Raw genomic sequence first — 18,592 nt, forward strand, 5'->3', positions numbered from 1 at the left:
CTTAAAACCATGATCATGCAAATTTTGGTAAGTGTTTGGGCTATGAGTGGTGATGTGGTAGTGATGATAAAATTTAATTTGGGTTTGACTTGGGTAGACATGGTGGTGATGATAGAATTCAATTTGGGTTTGACTAATAGTAGATATGGTGGTAGCTATGATATAATTGAATTTGTCTTTGGCTTACGAGTAATGGTGAAGTTATAAAGGATAGAGAGTTGAGCTTTGATTGTGGTTGATGATATTTAATTTGTGTTTGGAGTTGCGTTGATTTGATGATGGTGATAATGAATTTTAACTTATATATTAAAGATGAGATATTTTATCAAAATTTTATGAGATTTGTGGAGTCATCATTTTTTGGTCATGATGCACATCTTAGACAAATAAGTCCTTGACAAGGTCTTTTTAAGCCTGTATTGTGGTTTGGCTAAGGGTTTTCAAGGAAATGATATAAGACTCAAAACTTATGTTTCCCATACTTATCATTCCCCTTTCTTCTTTATTCTATTTTCAACACTTTTCAAACATGACATTCAACTATTAAGAGAATTTTTTAGGTTTTGATTAGGATGACTTATGATTAAGGCGATAATTTTTCAAGAAGGGTTCTTTTGTGGTCATTGATATTGCACTTTTACCCTAACTTTTGCCTGAGATATTAATTGAGGATTCTCAGCAGACTTTTTTTACTTTTGTTTTTTCTGCACTTTAAGTAAGGAACATTCTTTGTATTTTATTATCCTTTGATCACATGATTGATGTAAAAGAATATGTTTCTTGAATAATTGAATGTCAAGGAAAATTGTTGAAAAGCTACCCTCATCGGGCTATTGAAATATTGAGCGTTATTAAAAAATTATCTCCTTTCATGATGTTTGAGCTCAAATGGGGTGACTAGAATTACGAAAAATGCCTTATGTCATTATAAAAATTTGCTTGAAGATGTACGTCATTTTTTGTTCATACATTTGCATCATTATCCATTTTACTTTTAAATCATTTTTAATCAAATATCTGATATTAATGAATATATTAATTTTATTTGTGTTTATTTGGTTGTGTTATTTTCGGGTACATATGATTGGTAGAGTATAGTATGAGATAGTAGGGTGAGGTACGAGATGGTGAAATGCATGCAGAAAAATGATTTCTTATTATTGTATGATGTGTATAAATTGGATTTTTTTATTCTTTTATCATGTTACATGAATTGAGATGCAACTTATAACTCGAAATGATGCATAAAATGCAAGAAATTTGTATGACTATGCATAAGTTGGGGATGTATGGATGGTGTGAGGATACAAATCTTTTTATGATGCATGATGTGTAGGAATGCATGTAATTTTCTTTTTAAGATGCATGAGACGCTAGAAAATGTAATTTATAATGTATATGATTTTGAATGCATGAAGGTTATGATATATGGGAAGATGTATGAATTTTTTTCTTTCATTTTAATGAATGAATGAGTGCAATGTTTTAAAGTGATTTGTAAGTAATAACAAATTTATAAGAGAGACCATTTTTTGCACATTTAATATGTATGAGCCCCACATTTGGAAACTAAGGAGCGTCGTCCATTAGCCCATGTGTGGTTGAGGACAATCTTTAAAGTAAAGAGTTTTAGATCAAGACTGCATCTTTAGTTCTAGAAGCATCAAAGGCTCCCTTCTTTTAGAATTATAAACCCTCGTGTCCCGATAACTAAGGAGCATAGTCTCTTAGCTCGTCTACGGTTGACAACAATATTTAGAATATTGGTAGATCAAGATTGTGTCTTTTGTATGGTTTAGAACTCTTTTTTCTTTCTTTTGATTTTTATGATGAGATGAGAAGGTTTGTGGAAATGAATGTAATGATATGGTGATATATGAAATTAAAACGTATGATATGTAATGCATGAAATTGAATATTTTGAATGATTTTTTTATGAATGTATGAATAAGTGAGTGCATGTATGAACGATTGTTTTATTTTTCAAAGTGCATGTATACATGAGTAGATAAATGTGTAATAATTTATTTAATGTATGAATGAATGTCTAAGTCATGATTAATTTTCTTTCTGAATGCATGAATAAATGCATAATTTAATGAATGAAATTTTAAAATGCATGAATGAATGTATAAATATGTGTATGAATAATGTATTTTTCCATGAATGAATGAATGATGAATTTTTCTCTTTTTGAATAATTTATGTTTATTTTTTGATAACGTATGAACAAGAGAGTGTATGTATAAATGACATGTTTATGTAAACATGAGTGAATGAACACATAATAATTTTTTAATGCATGAATGAATGCATAAGTTAATGATTTCTTATTTTCCTTTCTGAATGATGAATTTTTATTTTTGAATGCATAAATGAATGAGTGTTTGAGGAATGTACTTTTCTTTTTTAGTGAATTTATGAAGACAGAAGTCAATGATTGTTTAAATTATGTATTTTTCTTCTTTCTTTTTTCATTTTGAATACATGAATGATAATGGAATGAATCAATGAAGGAATGAATGTTTGATTTATATGTGTTTTTTATATGAATGAATGGATGCATGAATTATTATATTTTATGCATGAGTGAATGAATGAATATATAAATAAATAAGAGAATGATTAGAGGTGTCAAAACGGGTCAGCCCAGTTGGGCCGGCCTGCCAAGGTCCGAAAATTTATAGGACTTGGGTATCATTTTAAACAATTTTTATTGCATCCGTGCTTTTTAGCCCAACCCAGCCGGGCTATATGAAAACCAGGCTCAAGCTACCCGCTTTTCCTTATTTTTTAATCTTTTTTGGAACTTGTGGCTTGGTAATAAGCCTTAGGTAAATATTATTTTACAAAACAATTTATAATAAAAATAGATAATAAGTATTATGTTATGAACTTTGAATAAAAAATAGAGTAATGACTATACCATAAATATTTATAAATTACAATAATGTTATAAAGTTAAACATTACATTATTTTTTCTATTTTGCATAATATACTTTTAAGCCCAATAAAAAATAATGTATCAAATCAAATTAGAAGACATTACATCATATAGATTTCACTTTTAATTTTTTAATTGTGTACCTAATTAGATTTAACTTGTACAACAAAAATATAATAAAGAAAATAACTTTTGCAACAAAACTAAAAGACAACATAATTTTTTCCCATAGAGAACTCCACAAAACCAAATTTAATATAATAGTTCATAATAAAAGTGTTGATAAAGAAAAAGGATAATATTTTTTATAGAGATTTTTATTTTTGAATGTATAAGTCAATCATTGAAGATTTTTATTTTTTGAATGCATAAATTAATGGATAATTGATGAATGTTCGAATATGTATTTTTTATGTTTATGCATTCATGAATGAATTTTTTAATGATGTGTTTTTATTAATGCATGATGAATAAAATGTCTAAAAATACAAAATGAATGCCCCTTAAGGTAATTGACCCTATCTTGGGGGTGATTTAGCCATCACTACCATATATGGAGTGTCATAATTAGTTGTTATATAGTTCAGGCTAACCTGAGGTAAAAGTGAATTACCCAGATTTTTATTTTACAATTTTTTTTTATTTTTTGGGACATGAGTCCCAAATGATGTGATATAATATAACATGGTACATTTCTCAATTTTTGCAATAAGTATTCCACAAGGTTTTTTTTTATTATCTAAGGAACAACATCCTATGATAGAGTTCTAAGGTACAATTGACGCTTTAGCATGCTCTAGACTCCCTATAAGGTGTTCATATTGCATCTCTTTCATAAGAGAAACTCAAATATTATAGGGTTAAAAACAAGAGCACAGCTCGAGCGGCTAACTCATAATATTTGGTAATAATATGTGTGGTCCACATCACCAACACTTAGAAATGGCAAAGGTCACGACTAGTAAGGCTAGTATCCCTACTATCCAAAAATGTATCACCAAAACCTAGGTGTAAGGCATATGTATGTGCCAACAAGTTGTTTACATGAAATATACCTCAATCACAACATAATACAAGGTATAAAAAAATATACAATTAATAAAAATAAATATTTACAACTTGCTTTATTGATAAAAATTAAAAATTAATTAACCAAATAAAAAATAAAAAAATAAATAGTCATATATTCGAGAGTCAGTTACAAGGTAGGGAATGTATTTAGCATCATAAATGTCCGCCTTAGGGGTACCTCTCATTAAATTATATGACTTTGTTATATTTTTATATTTATTTGGATGTTTAATTAATTATTAAGAGAATAAGTTTATTTATTTTTATTATTGTGCCTAACAAGATGAACATTGGTCCTACGTATTCCTCTTTTAGATAGGAAATCAAGCTACATAGTTCTTTAGTAAAAAATATTTTTTGGTTGGGTATTTTAATTAAGGACATAAGCGACGTAGCACGGCCATCCACAGGATGAGTTGAGAAGAAAGAAGCCCCTAGGGCGCTGTCCCTCCATAATTTATGTGGTTGGTAAATTTTATTAATAAAAATATTTATTTTTGTGTATTTATGAAAAGTATTTTAATTAGTTGTTAATTTACTTGAAAATGATTTATTTTGGATTTTGGGAATTAACCGAGTGAAAAGAAGTGGTGTAGCGCGATCTTTCGAAGATGAGTTGAGATGAAAGAAGCCTCCAAGGCGACCTTCTCTTCATCTTTGATTAACTCCCAAAATTATTTTATTCTAAAAAATGTTTTTAATTATATTGTCATGTTTTGTTTTATAATGTGATTCTGAAATTTATAATTAGAAATAACTTTATTTAATTTAAAAAAATTGTTTGTTTATTGTCACATAAAAAGGATATTGTTACCACTTTGTTATTTATTAAAAAATATTTGGTACTTAGTTACATAGATACGGCGAGTGCTCGTCCGCCTCGGAACTGGATGAATATACATATCATCATATAAGATAGGTACAACCCTAGGAGAGTCGTTAGGAACAATTGACCTAGGCGAGACACGCGAAGCAGCGCTCGCGGTCTGGGAAATGAGGAGGGTGTTTGGTCCGTCCCGAGGGAAGGTCACTAAGATCTCAAAGTCTCTATTGTAGCTGAAAGTATCGATTCTATTGTTAGTTGGTCGGAAGTGAGATGTACACGGCCCGATGTAGAACCAACAATCACTGTTGCATACCCATGACCCCTCAGGGGTCACGTCGAACTAAAATTTGGTCCTCTCTAGTGGCTTTTAAAACCGCCCACACCAAATCAGCAAAACCATAGAGAAAAGCTGGAGTAAACGATCTAATGAATGCACTTCATTGACAGCATGAGATTACATAGAACATGACATTAAGATGGCATACAACAATAGTAATAGAAGCAAGCATTTGGACAGATATAACATGTGAATGTTCATGATGTATGATGATTGTAACTTCAGATAGGGGGATAATTGCCTGCAAGTACAATAAACAAGTACTATGCATAATTGCCATCCAAACTCCATATCAAGTCCAACCTCTCTATCTCGGAAACAAACAGGAGTACAAGACATCCTACCAAGCCGCAATCCAAATATATCCAGACATCATGCACCAAAGTTTTACACAAAGTGCCGTACCAATGTCTCTACGGGCGATGCCATATCTTGCGCTTTCAGATTCTCTCTCCACTGATCCTAAAGTGTCAAGGGGGTGTCAGATTGCACTTAGTTTTGAATGTAGAGTTATCCTGGTCTAACAGATTGCAATCATGCGGACCCTCACTGGAGTACTCCACCTAAGTATTCCCTTAAGGCTTCTTGATGATTCACCACCACTCTCGCCCCTATCCAAATATGGGGACATCTCTGTCAATCCTAAGCTTTGGTTCATGCATATGCTCAATGTCATTCACAGTTCATGTTAACTTGAACATTTTATTTAATTCCTTTGATCGGCCCATCATAAGTCATCTCCTTCTTAGTCATCTACGCCTCATCGGACGCCCAATGCTAAAGGCATGCTTCTTGTGGGACCCGGTCCGTCTGAGATTCTACGAATTTTGGCTTTACTCAGCCCATCACTACTCTTCGAGTATGACACATATACAATCAGGCGTACCCTCAAGTACCCGATAAGTTATTACACAATTCCCTTTTCATTTCCCATAACCATATTCACATTTCTCTCAATCTCTTAGCTCATATGGTTTGGTGAACTCGCCGTCCAAAGATTGGTAGATGACCCACACCACCTCTGAGTATCTAAACAGGACTACACTCAGGTATTTTCAATCTCACATCATACTATATGATTAGTTCATTACTCATTCCCCTCATTCTTATGGGGTTCTTTTACATCTTAACTTACTTTCTTACCCAAGTTATATATATATATATATATATATATATATCATTTTGACCCCTCGTCCAACCGACGGGGTACATTCGAAGCCGACGGGGTAACATTCGAAGAGTGGAATACCCCATCTGATTACAAATTAACATATTATCATAAGTTATATGCATGTCATGAACATATATGCATATTCAAGGTACATAATAGTATCATTCATTAGATATATCATCATCACATCTATTACAGATATAACATACAAGAAATTGTACATAGTCAAAAATGGACACATCATATAGATATGATTGGGCTAAGAATTTACATATGGGTTAGTCCAAACAACACACCAATGATTAGCCCATAGGAATTCCTAACTATCAGACCCTCCAAACTGTAAGTACGTTTGGAGACCCTAATGTCATATTCTAAGACCACTGTGTCACAATGGTTCTCCATCACCTCGAAGTGTCGAAGAAGTCCTTCAGCTCACGATCTGATCGTTCTCGTCCGCACAATGTTTCACTCCATCTTTATATCCTCACATGACAAACCAATTTTTTTTGTTAAAAGTCGTTATACTAAAACGTCGTTAGCCATATTTTATGGACTTAGGCGATATTTTCTAGTCGTTGGTTCTCATGAAAATTTACTTAATTTACAAAACCACTTCATTTTAGAAATGATTCAGGGTTTTGTCCCACCTAATAAAATGTTCAGAATGTCATAAAAATCCTTATACCAAAAATTAGGTGTTTATTATGAAAATTACGAAAATATCCTTTACATGGACTGTTTTCATAAGATTCTTAGTCTAAACTGTCCAAAATACAGTACAACTATCGTTTTGGTTCATCCAATTGAAAAGTTTCCAACAGAGACTACCCTTGAAATAGTCGCAGTAGTTCACATGTAATTTTTTCAGATTTAAGGTCATTATAAAGTAATAGTACCATACTTTAAAGATAAAAAAATACACTATAGTTGTCTAAAATATGCTTCAAAATGAAAAATCCAGAAAAGAAACTCATGTTTATTTTTCATCAAACATTTATATCCAGAAAAACTCACAAATATATTCTTATTTCGATTTAATATGTTTTTGTGGTGATTTTCCATGAAAATGAAAGAATAAAGAAGGAAGTACCAAAAATAAACCTTTTTATTTTTATTTTTCTATAAATCTACTATCATATTTCTAGGTTAATGAAACTCTTAAGTCTAAAATTCCAGAGCATAAATAGCTTCATTCATTTTTCTAAAAATCTATTGCTCAATAAAAACATAAAAAGCACATTTAAACACTCAAAATCACTTTTACTTGCTTCCCTCTTTATATCCAACTTTCTCACCACCAAAGGTGAGTTCCTTTTTCAAAACTAAAGGTCGTGAGGAAGACTTAACATTTATCTTTATTACTAAATCATTTTAAGGTGATTTTTTAAACGTTTAAGTACTAAATACAATTGAAAAGTTCCCAATAGAGACTACCCTTGAAATAGTCGCAGTAGTTCACATGTAATTTATTCAGATTTAAGGGCATTATCAAAGTAATAGTACCATACTTTTAAGAGATAAAAATACACTATAGTTGTCTAAAATATGTTTCAAAACGAAAAGTCCAGAAAAGAAACTCATGTTTATTTTTCATCAAACGTTTATATCCAGAAAATCTCAAAAATATATTATTATTTCGATTTAATATGTTTTTGTGGTGATTTTCAATGAAAATGAAAGAATAAAGAAGGAAGTACCAAAAATAAACCTTTTTCTTTTTATTTTTCTATAAACCTACTATCATATTTTTAGGTTAATGAAACTCTTAAGTCTAAAATTTCGGAGCCTAAATAGCTTCCTTCATTTTTCTAAAAATCTATTGCCCAATAAAAACATAAAAAACACATTTAAACACTCAAAATTACTTCTACTTGCTTCCCTCTTTAGATCCAACTTTCTCCCACCAAAGGTGAGTTCTTTTTTCAGAACTAAAGGTCATGAGGAAGACTTAACATTTATCTTTATTACTAAATCATTTTAAGGTAATTTTTGAAACATTTAAGTACTAAATACAAGTTTTTAAGCTTCCAAAAGCCACTTAAGTTTGTCCCTATGTTCCAGTCTCCTTGTCCACCTCAAAAGGTAACTTATAGAAGGATTACAATCATGGGGTTTTCAAAGGTATTTCACCTTTTAAAACAAAGGGTGTGTTCTTGAATGTAAGAGTACTTTAAGCATGTTTTTGCATATAACACTATACAACAATCATACTCAACACTCTTGGAAAGAAAGAAAAAGATGAACACCTTCCAACTAGTGGTAGGGTTCGGTTTTGACAAAGTACAAGAAGAGGAAGAGTTTTTCATGGAACTCTTGGCTTATCCTAGCTTAAAAGCTCACCAAGTTCATAAGTTCCACAATCTACCTCAACCTTTCCATTAACTACTCTAACCTCATTCTTAAATATAAACTTTGAGAAATATACATAAAACAATTATTAAAAGGGATGAATAAGAAAGGAAATGAGTTAAAAGTCTCAAATAAGTAGTTACCTAGTGCAAAAGCCAAGACTTTGAAGAGTTTTTGTGTAGGTTGGAGTTGCAAAACTCCTCCCCTCACTACTCTAAGGGCCACACGATTTCGGGAAGAAGAAGAGAAGGATGAGAGCTTCTTTCACCTCTTTAGTTTATTATGTGTGTATGTGTAAAAATGAGAGTAATTGTGTTTTATGTATCATGTCATTATCATAAAGAGGAGACAAAATGATGGATTATTCTTCATTAAATGCATGGCAACTCCACATGCCTTCCTTTTGGTTTGTCTTACAAGCAAAAGACATGATTATGTCATGCAAAAGGATACTCTTTTGTCTTATTTCACTACTCTTCAAATTTGAAACTTTACATGGGGAAAGAAACCTATACCGGGAATTTCACACACGATCGATTATTCGTGTCAAGAATAATTTTCTGAGTCTAAACATGTTATTATATTTCTCATCTAACATTATATAGATAGAAACACTATATTGATCTATATCGTACAGTACCTCACGATGTACGAGGCGTAAAAGTTCAAAAACAAAACTATTTAAGTTTACACTGCTTGACTGTAAAACATGAATTAAAACTGATTTTAGTACTTAAAACTTCGGTTTGTCACTCTAATAATAAAAGCCCACTCTATATTGAGTGTCGGATGAAGGTCGTAGTCAGATTATGTTTTAAGGGTTTCTGATTCGATATATTATTATTGGATAATATATATGATTATCGTATCCCTGAGTATCTCACTTACTCTAGGATTGTCTAGATATTAGCGAATTATTAAAAGATATTAATTGCTTAATATATTAATAATTCCTTTAATATGTTGGAAAGAATTTCGGTGTTACAGAAGCAAGAATAAAATACAAGGCCACGTGTCAGCTCACTATTGGCTTGAAGTGGGGGTGGCTTGACTGTGTACGCATGGCAGGACGTGATTGACTAGGGAGGAAGGTGCACAATTCTTCTCATGAACCTTGTCGCAGTAGATTGCACCCTTGTGTAGGTAGGTAAAGATCCAGTGTGATGGCACACATATGCACCTAAAAACGTTTCGCTTGTTGATTGGTTGACATGGGAGTCAACACGGAATGCCAAAAGTATGCATAACCGCTGGCTGGTATTGGCTGTAAACAAGACTCACAATGCTAAATGTGGTCTTGGTTGCATCGGATCCTTCCACGCTCAATTATCCCTCTTCCTTTTGCAAACTACTTTCTCTCTTTACTTGCGTGTTTCCAAACAACTTTTTACAAAGTAATTTCAATGCATTCAGTGTTTTCAGTTTGTTTTTATTAACTTTACTACCTTTATTTATAGCCGAAATTCTTCAACCAAATTCCTAAAATTGAGTTAGTTAATTTCAACTTTATTAAACCATATTACTTAATTTTAGGATACTACCTAAAACAGATTTGACCCATTCATTTATCTGTTTACTTTTTAAATTCAAGTGAGTTTTCTTAAAAGAATATACTTAGCATTTTCATTTAATTACCTTAATAAATCCGAAAATATTTATAAAAAATCCATAAAAATAGTTTTAATTATTTTTGTTCATTTAATATCATAATTTCGAAAAGAATAAAATAAATAAAATAAAGTCACTTTATTATTTAATTTTTTGCTTAAAATGATGTATGTTTCTAGAACCTATTATTTGTTTATTATATATTTTTCTTATTTTCTGAAAAATCATTTTTTGGGAATTAAGTTACTTCAAATTTAAATTTTGGTTAACCTCATCACTTAGATTTAGGAACCTTAACATAATTGATTTGAAATTTTATAGGGTTAACATTATTTACCTTTATTCTTTTATTGTATCTTTGAGAAATGTAATGTTAACCCTGTAAAATTTACCTTTATTCTTTTGTTGTATCTTTCAGAAATATAATGTTAACCCTATAAAATTTTACTGCTGCTCCCAAAAAAATTTGTCATGTTTCAGACCCTGCAAAAAGAATGAAATAGGTAGTTTAGTTTTTTAGTTTTTTAAATGACAAAATAGATAGTCTAATATTTTTATCCTATAATTTAATTTGATTTCACTTTGTTAAAAAATGTTGATGTTTGCGTAGCTAATATTATTGACCAATGTTAACACTGACCTATGTTCTATCTACTATCCAGTATCCATAAAAAAGGACATGCACATATCTTCTAACTTTTAACAATCCACGTGAACTGCTATAATTTAAGCTCTGTTGACTTATTTCATTGGTAGAGTTTAGTTCTAACTAGTAAATAAAATTATGAAATAGTGAATTCTTTTTATATTAACTAGATTTTATGTCTGGTATATTATGATTATTAGTAACTGACTCGTCATTTAACATCAGAGCATGTACACACATGCCCATATGTACTTTGCCTTTTGCAATTGTCTTATGAGTTTATATATGGAAGTGTGTAAGGATTTCTTAAATAAAAATCAATCTACAACTTTTTTATTTATTGAAGTAACTTTCTTTCTCAAAAGTTCTTGCTTATATGATTTGTGCACATAGCAACTAGCTTTACTTTTAGGTTTATTCACTTTGGAGATAATTATATCAGGATATTGACTGGTACTTATAAGTTAATGCCTATGAAAATCATTACAGATTAACACTTGATTCTTGAGAAAAACATGACAATGGTTACCCTGAATTCGGTGTTATGCACAATTAAACTGAATTTGCATTCAACAAATTTGCTAACACAAGCCCCCAAGAAATTAAAGTAATCAAACACAAAAGAATAACAAAAAACAGAAGAGGAAAATGAAGACAAAAACAGTAGAAGAGAAAAACTAAAAGAAAAGAGGCTCTAAAAGACTAAAAGTGTTTAACTATTCTGGTTAGAAGATGCAGGAGCTGTCCAATATTTCTTCACAGCAAATAAAAGTTTCACCCTTTCAAGAGGCCCATCTTCATGGTCCACAATTTGACTGTCCCAATCCATGCCATTGATTATATTTTTTACTTTTATCAATATATCAACATCATCTCTGATTATTACACTTCCTTCAGGTCTAAGAATCCTATCCATTTCTATCAAAATGTTTTCCAATTCACATCTACAAGAAGAAAACATGTTAATCATATTTTAGAAGGCTTGAATCTTTTGAACTGTATCAAATATTTCAAATAATCAAATGCCCTTATAACTTCTAAGATCAGTAGAAAGTAGTGAGTACTTACATTTCCAAGTTATATAACAAAATGCACTAAGCTAAGTATCATGTTAGTATAGAAAATATTAGTATAGACAGTTTATTATTGTTTCCAAAAAATCATTTAGAATGTGTATTAAATCTTCTTGGTTTGTTTTAATGGCTTAGTATTTCTAGATTTTGTAATCATTCACTCAAACATTGCCTTGAAAATAAAAACTTGTGAGCAAAATAGAAGCATACTTGTGACTGTAAAGGCTGAACAATGAATCAGCATGAATTAAGTCATAAGTTCTAGGATAAGTAGACATTGCTTCACACCTGCAACAGAATGAAAGACCATGAGCATTTTAGAAAAGAAAGAAAAGTTCACCAAAAAAAGAGGATTTAAAAAGAAAGAGAATATTGATCTGACCAATCATGGTAAGTTCCAATCAATCCCCTTTCATATATTGCTCCAAGTGTGTTAACCTTGGCCTGAACAGGAACCACATTCATGACCCAAACAGGATAATCAACTAGTGCAGCAGCAAATCCACCCAAGTAAGCATTCATGTCTAAAAGATTGCGGTATCGCCCGGCTTGTCCTAGTTGATTGTTAACATTCTTATAATATGACACCCTTTTCTTCCACTGCTTATTATCCTTTGTGAAAGTTTCAGGAGTAACCCCTTTTATGGTCCCTTTATAAATCCTTGGTGGGGTGGCTTTAACTCTCTTAGGCCAATTCTCCAATGCCCCTCCTGCAGTTTCATCTTTGTTAGACACTTCAGGCAGAGGATTCAAACATGTTTGCATATCCGTGTACCTGAAGAAAGTGACCGAAATTAACATTAAACAGATGCAAAATGCATTACATAACAGAAATCAAACAAACACAGGGAACTTAGGAAAATGAAGCACAAACCAGGCCTTGTCAGGGTTATTCTGCGTTTGGCAGAAAGGCCTTTTTTGTGAGAGGTTCCAGTTGGTTTCGCAAACTAAATGGTTTTTCGGTTTCTGCCAAATAGCAATGTCACCATTTTCCTCTATCTTGTTCCAGCACAAGCTTTCAGCTACCTTCTCTATTTTGGTCTGCTCTTCATTCAAATCCTCCTTTGTTCTTTCCCATCCTTTCCAATATTTCTTCCAACGGATTGGTGGACCAGATAGAATCCAATACCCACCAGGGCGCAGAATTCTATCAACTTCATTTAGCCAAAGTCCATCTGGTTCAACAAGTGAATAGAGTTGGCACAAGTTATAGTAATTACAACCGTAATCGCGACCGCAATCACAATTTAAAATTACTGGCAACAACAGTAGTTGATATCTGGTGAGTGGGAATACCATTTTCGCCCCATGGAATGAGGCAGCGAGAGCAATGTGCCATGTCGAAAGCTCTAGAAGGAAAAGGGAGCCTCTTAGAGGCTAGAACACCTATTATTGCAGGAACTCCTCTCTCAAGAGCAAACTGAACTTGTGCTTCATGAGTGTCCCTTGGTGCAATTGACACTGTTAATATGCCACGTGATAGAAGATACGCTCCCCAACTAGCGACCTGCATGATTGTAGGTTTAGCAAAACATTGATATTGGCCTATTATATAGTTGCAGTGATTTAAATTTTCCATCGTCCCAACCACATTACACCGCGCAATTATGGTGTGATACTGAATTACAATATAGTTATATCAGGCTGCTGCACAACCACATCGGACTATATTTGAACTGCATCAAATTCAAAAATAATTTTTAACACAAAATAATTCACGTCACAATATACATCGCAATGACCACAATCACATTAACTACAATCACAACAGTAACTACAATTTAAATCACTAGTTGCTTGAATTAAACACAAAATCTATGTGTGGATTATGGAGAAACTCAATATTTAAGATAATGAAAAAAGGATCTCTTTTCTTCATATTTTTCACATAAAAGCTTAAAATGAAGTTCGTTAAGAATCTTTTGTGCAATGTCTTGTGAAAACCACATATAGATATATAAATTCAAATTAACTATAAGGATTTTCTATGATTAGGATTCATCAAAGAATCTACACAATCAAAAATTGCTAAAGTTAAGAGGGAAGCTTGTTCAAGATAATATTATTTTGAATTGTTTTTGAACTTCTACTCTTTTTCATCCTTTTTTGGAGCCACTACATATTTTTAGCAATATTAATTTATTCAGCCAATGTATCACAAATCTTTGTATGATGAGACCAAGTGTGTCTTATAAGAGATTGTTAAAATAAAATATTCCTATCCTTATTCTTTATTAGATACTGATCAGACAAATTCCTAGTTAGGAGTGTTATGAGTGGTACAGTAGTTTCAACATGTGGTTTACTAATTAAACTATATACCAACGAAATTAAATATATATATTTATAATATATTAATATTAGTGTTGAAAAATCAATAAAAAACCAATATATTTTTTATTTCAATAAAAAATTAATTTTAAATAAAAACCGGCTGGTATGACCGGTACAATTCAATTAAAAACCGGCTGATATGACCGATTTTGACCAGTTTTAACTGATATAATTACATGATTGATATAATTATTATACCAAATCGGTATTGAAACCGGTTCACTGGTATATTGGTTAAACCCACCATTATGAAATGGTTATAACAACACTGTTAGTTAGGATATGAAAAAAAGAATCTAGAAAATAAAATAATCAACCATGATGAATTAAGTATTTCATATTTTTCTATCAGTTAGATTAAGAAATATGTATATATAGTGATCCTCTGAAAGTTTTATACATTATCAATTCATCATTCACTATTTATTTTTATTTTAAAAAAAAATAATATAAATAAATAATAAATGATATATTAACTATATATAAATATTTTATAATAACAGTGAATATACATTACACTTTTACTTCAACTAGAGTTACAGCTTGACTTTCATTATTCAATGTTCACAATTAACAAAAAAATATAACCTTGAATTCTAGGACGACAACTAGTTAGTTATAATAATAATGCCGTATCCCATTGAACCAGGGAATACATCTACTCTGCTTTTCTTTTACTAGAAAAATTACCAGTTTTCATATGAAGATTTGATCATCCTTTATAAAATTCATCCATGTTGATGCAAGGTTCTTAGGCACAGTTCTTATTTTTTGGGTACAAGATTCTTAGACACTGTTCTACTGCAACAAAAATAAAAGAAAAAGATGTATGTAACATGTAGTAAAAGTTTTTATATTATTATTGCATTATCCACTGTTCATTTTTAATCATCTTTGACTCTTAAATAAAAATAATAAAAATGAATAAATGATGGATAACATACTGACTATGCATAAATCTTTATATTATATAGATATTACACACTTATCGTACACCTTCCAATGTTTTTTCCATGTTCCTTGATGATGAATGGCCCAAATTATGCAAAAGAAAGTAAGAAACACAGAAACAATACTTAATTATATTCCTCTAATATTGGACCTATAGAAAAACTTAAAAGAGAAAATATGTATGTACTAATAGTGTAAGAGTTTTTAACTATTCATTCATCATTTATTTTGAATCATTATTTACTTTTAAATAAAAATAAAACAATGATATAATGCAATGACCATGTAAAAATCTTTTCCACCATCTGTCAGTCAAAACTTAACCCATGGAAAGTTCCCAACTAAATACTAAAACGGAAAATAAACATGGGAATCATTATTACTCCTTTGTATATTATGAAAGGCTAGACTTGGCCAGTTAATTTGTTATGGACCCATTCTTTGAGAATAACAAATGAAAAAATTGATGTGAGAGAAACAAACATTAGACATGCCTTTGGGAAAATATCCAAAGTGCCTCCCCTAATTAATAACAAACACCCTCTCAATCACAGTTATGGAATCTATATAAATTCAACATTTTTTATATATAAAATAAATGATTTCATTACTTCAATAGTGAGTATACTTATGCATTAATTAATGAAGTTACAGCTCATACGGCCTTTTTATATATATAAACTCCAGTCCAGGATGTAGGATTTTTCATGGTACTATGTTGAAGACCCTAAAGGCTACGATCAGAACCAGTTTTATGTCCTTTTCCTAACTTAAATAGTATATCAAAAGTCCGAAATTAGTAAATTATATGCAAGATATAACGCATAATCGCGTCAGTTATTAGCAGTAAAATGTGGGCGAAAACGATGTAAACAAGTTACTACTTACTATTGTCCTAAAAGTAGTGATAAAAGAATAAAAAAATATTGTTAATATTAAGTTTTGTTTATAATGAATGTATTATTCTTATGTATTATGTTTAAGACTAACATATATATTGATAGTGTGAGCTTCAACATCATTCATACATTAAATAGTGTTCATGTTAAATCTTATTAAACCATAATAATATGGGAAGTGAATCAGACACTTCACTTCAAATTTAGAAAAAACAGAATGTTACTCTAATATTTCATTTTACTTCCGTCTAAAAAAAGAATGAGAGATGTTAATATAATATAATTATACATAATTATTAATTATATAAAATTTTATATCTATATATAATTATATATTTTGACAAAAAATATTAGTTATATAATAAATCATTTCTTCCAACCAAAAACGGTAACCATTTAAACCTGATAATCTAATACATGATATCTTCCCATTTTATGTCCAGCTTGAATTTCATAAGATTGATATTAAATAATGAAAACTCATATTTATTTTTTCAAAATGATGATGCAATAATGTTGAATGCCTATCGGCACGTGATCTCAACTTCCAGAGGAGTTACATAGCCAAATCATAAATTTACTAAAAATACATAAATAAAGTTAGATGATAAACTAAGTTAAAAGTAATATATATTAATATAATAACATTCTTCTTAATCACTTATAAAAATTTTAGATAATATTTTATTTATTAATAATTGATATATTTCCTTCTGCTAATGAAATTATGATATATATTATATAATCATTTTTAAAAAATATTTCTAAAAATTAAATAAACAATTGTTAACATGTGATAATTTAAATAATCAGATGTCACAACAAATATACTTTTATATTTATTCTCTTAGACGAATGAGTTGTTTGTTGCAGATAATATTAGGTGTTTAAAATTTATGCATTATTATTATATACTTCACTATTAATTTGTATTACTTTTATTTGAGAATCAATAATAATTACAAAATAAATGAAATAATTTGCTTACAATATAGAAAACACTTATATTATTAATATATAAGTATTAAACTTATATTATTAGATTAAAAATCGTACGATTTTAAGTGTAATAAATTTAAAGTTATTAAGGAATTTTCCATTGTATAAGAGATGTGTTACTCGATTGTATGAGATGAAAAAATATTTAATAATTAAATTTTTATTTTGGATATATATTTTTAAACTTTTAATTTGAGTATATTTTTTCAAACATTTAATTTGAGTATATTTTTTCAATCAAGATATCAGAATGGAATGACATATATGTAAGAATAGTAACTGTGGTAAAGAGAAAAGGATAACATACTCCACATCCAGTATCAACAGCGGTTCTAATAGAACCATCTCTGAGATTAATCAACTTTCCAATATCATCAATATATTTATCAGCTCCCAACGGAAACATCGTCCCACCACCGGGGAACCTAAACCGGTCACCGTCAAACCGTATCCAGTTCTGCACCGCCTTCTCTACCGTCAGCTCACGGTGAGGCACGTTCGCATACCACGCCAAATCCCTACTTTCCGGCCACGGAAACGGGTTTCTGTACCCGTGCGGCGCAGGTATGCGGCATTTAAAGAGTTCATTCTTCTCCGGGCAGTGTCGTTCTCTGTATATCATGTTTTTGCGGGAAAATCTTAGAGAACGGTCGTGGTCCTCGCAGGGTGTGTATTCGCTGTATTTTATGGCGCAGGGAGGGTATTGCTTAGAGGTGGTGGTTGTTGTTGTGGTTGCGTTGTGGTGGGAGATGAAATCTAAGTGGGTGGTGGAGGTGACGGTGGTTTGGGGGCATTTTGTGGATTGGGTTTTGGTGGTGGTGGAGGTGGGAGTGGTGGTTTGGTACGCGCCGAAGAGGTAGGAGATGATGCAGAGTAAGGCGAGGAGGGAGTAGAGATTGGTTTTCTTGGCGAGGTTGAAGAATGAAGAGGGTTTGAAGGTTTTGGCGGTGGGGTGGTAGGGTGGAGTAGAGTCACCGCCGGCCATTGCGGTGGTGCTGCTGCTGGTGGTTTAATAGGAGAGTTTATTGATGGTGAAGAGTGAAAATGAATATGTGGATATATTGTGGGTTTGGGGATGTTCGATGAAATGCTCGTGTGACGATTCAGTAATAAGAAAAAGACAAGTAGGGGTGTTTGTGTTGAGTTCCCCCAATGGATGTGCTTAGGCTGTGGTGTGAATTAGGGATAATAATTAATTAATGTTATTTGTAGATTTTTTGGTATTATCAAAAGTTTTACTTCACTATTTTTGTAAGTAATTAATTTATCTTGAGGTTTATAGCTGTCATTCTAAATAAATGTTACTTATAGGAATCGAACCCTCGAGTGTGATTTAGTTAGATCTTATACCAATAGATCATCATCTTGTTAATTGTAAAT

General features: G+C 31.1%; 1 protein-coding gene across 1 annotated transcript; it reads right to left on the reverse strand.

Annotated features, from left to right (window-relative positions):
• On the reverse strand, positions 11,425-18,324 carry LOC109363393 (probable methyltransferase PMT16). The gene is made up of 6 exons (XM_019609643.1): positions 17,520-18,324; positions 13,326-13,536; positions 12,904-13,204; positions 12,412-12,804; positions 12,240-12,317; positions 11,425-11,900 (listed from the first exon to the last, which is right to left on the reverse strand). Exons 1-6 carry the CDS (start codon positions 18,195-18,197, stop codon positions 11,669-11,671), a joined length of 1,893 nt encoding a protein of 630 aa, XP_019465188.1. The 5' UTR covers positions 18,198-18,324; the 3' UTR covers positions 11,425-11,668.

This window comes from Lupinus angustifolius, chromosome LG13 (assembly GCF_001865875.1).
Source record: "Lupinus angustifolius cultivar Tanjil chromosome LG13, LupAngTanjil_v1.0, whole genome shotgun sequence".
Taxonomy (NCBI): domain Eukaryota; kingdom Viridiplantae; phylum Streptophyta; class Magnoliopsida; order Fabales; family Fabaceae; genus Lupinus; species Lupinus angustifolius.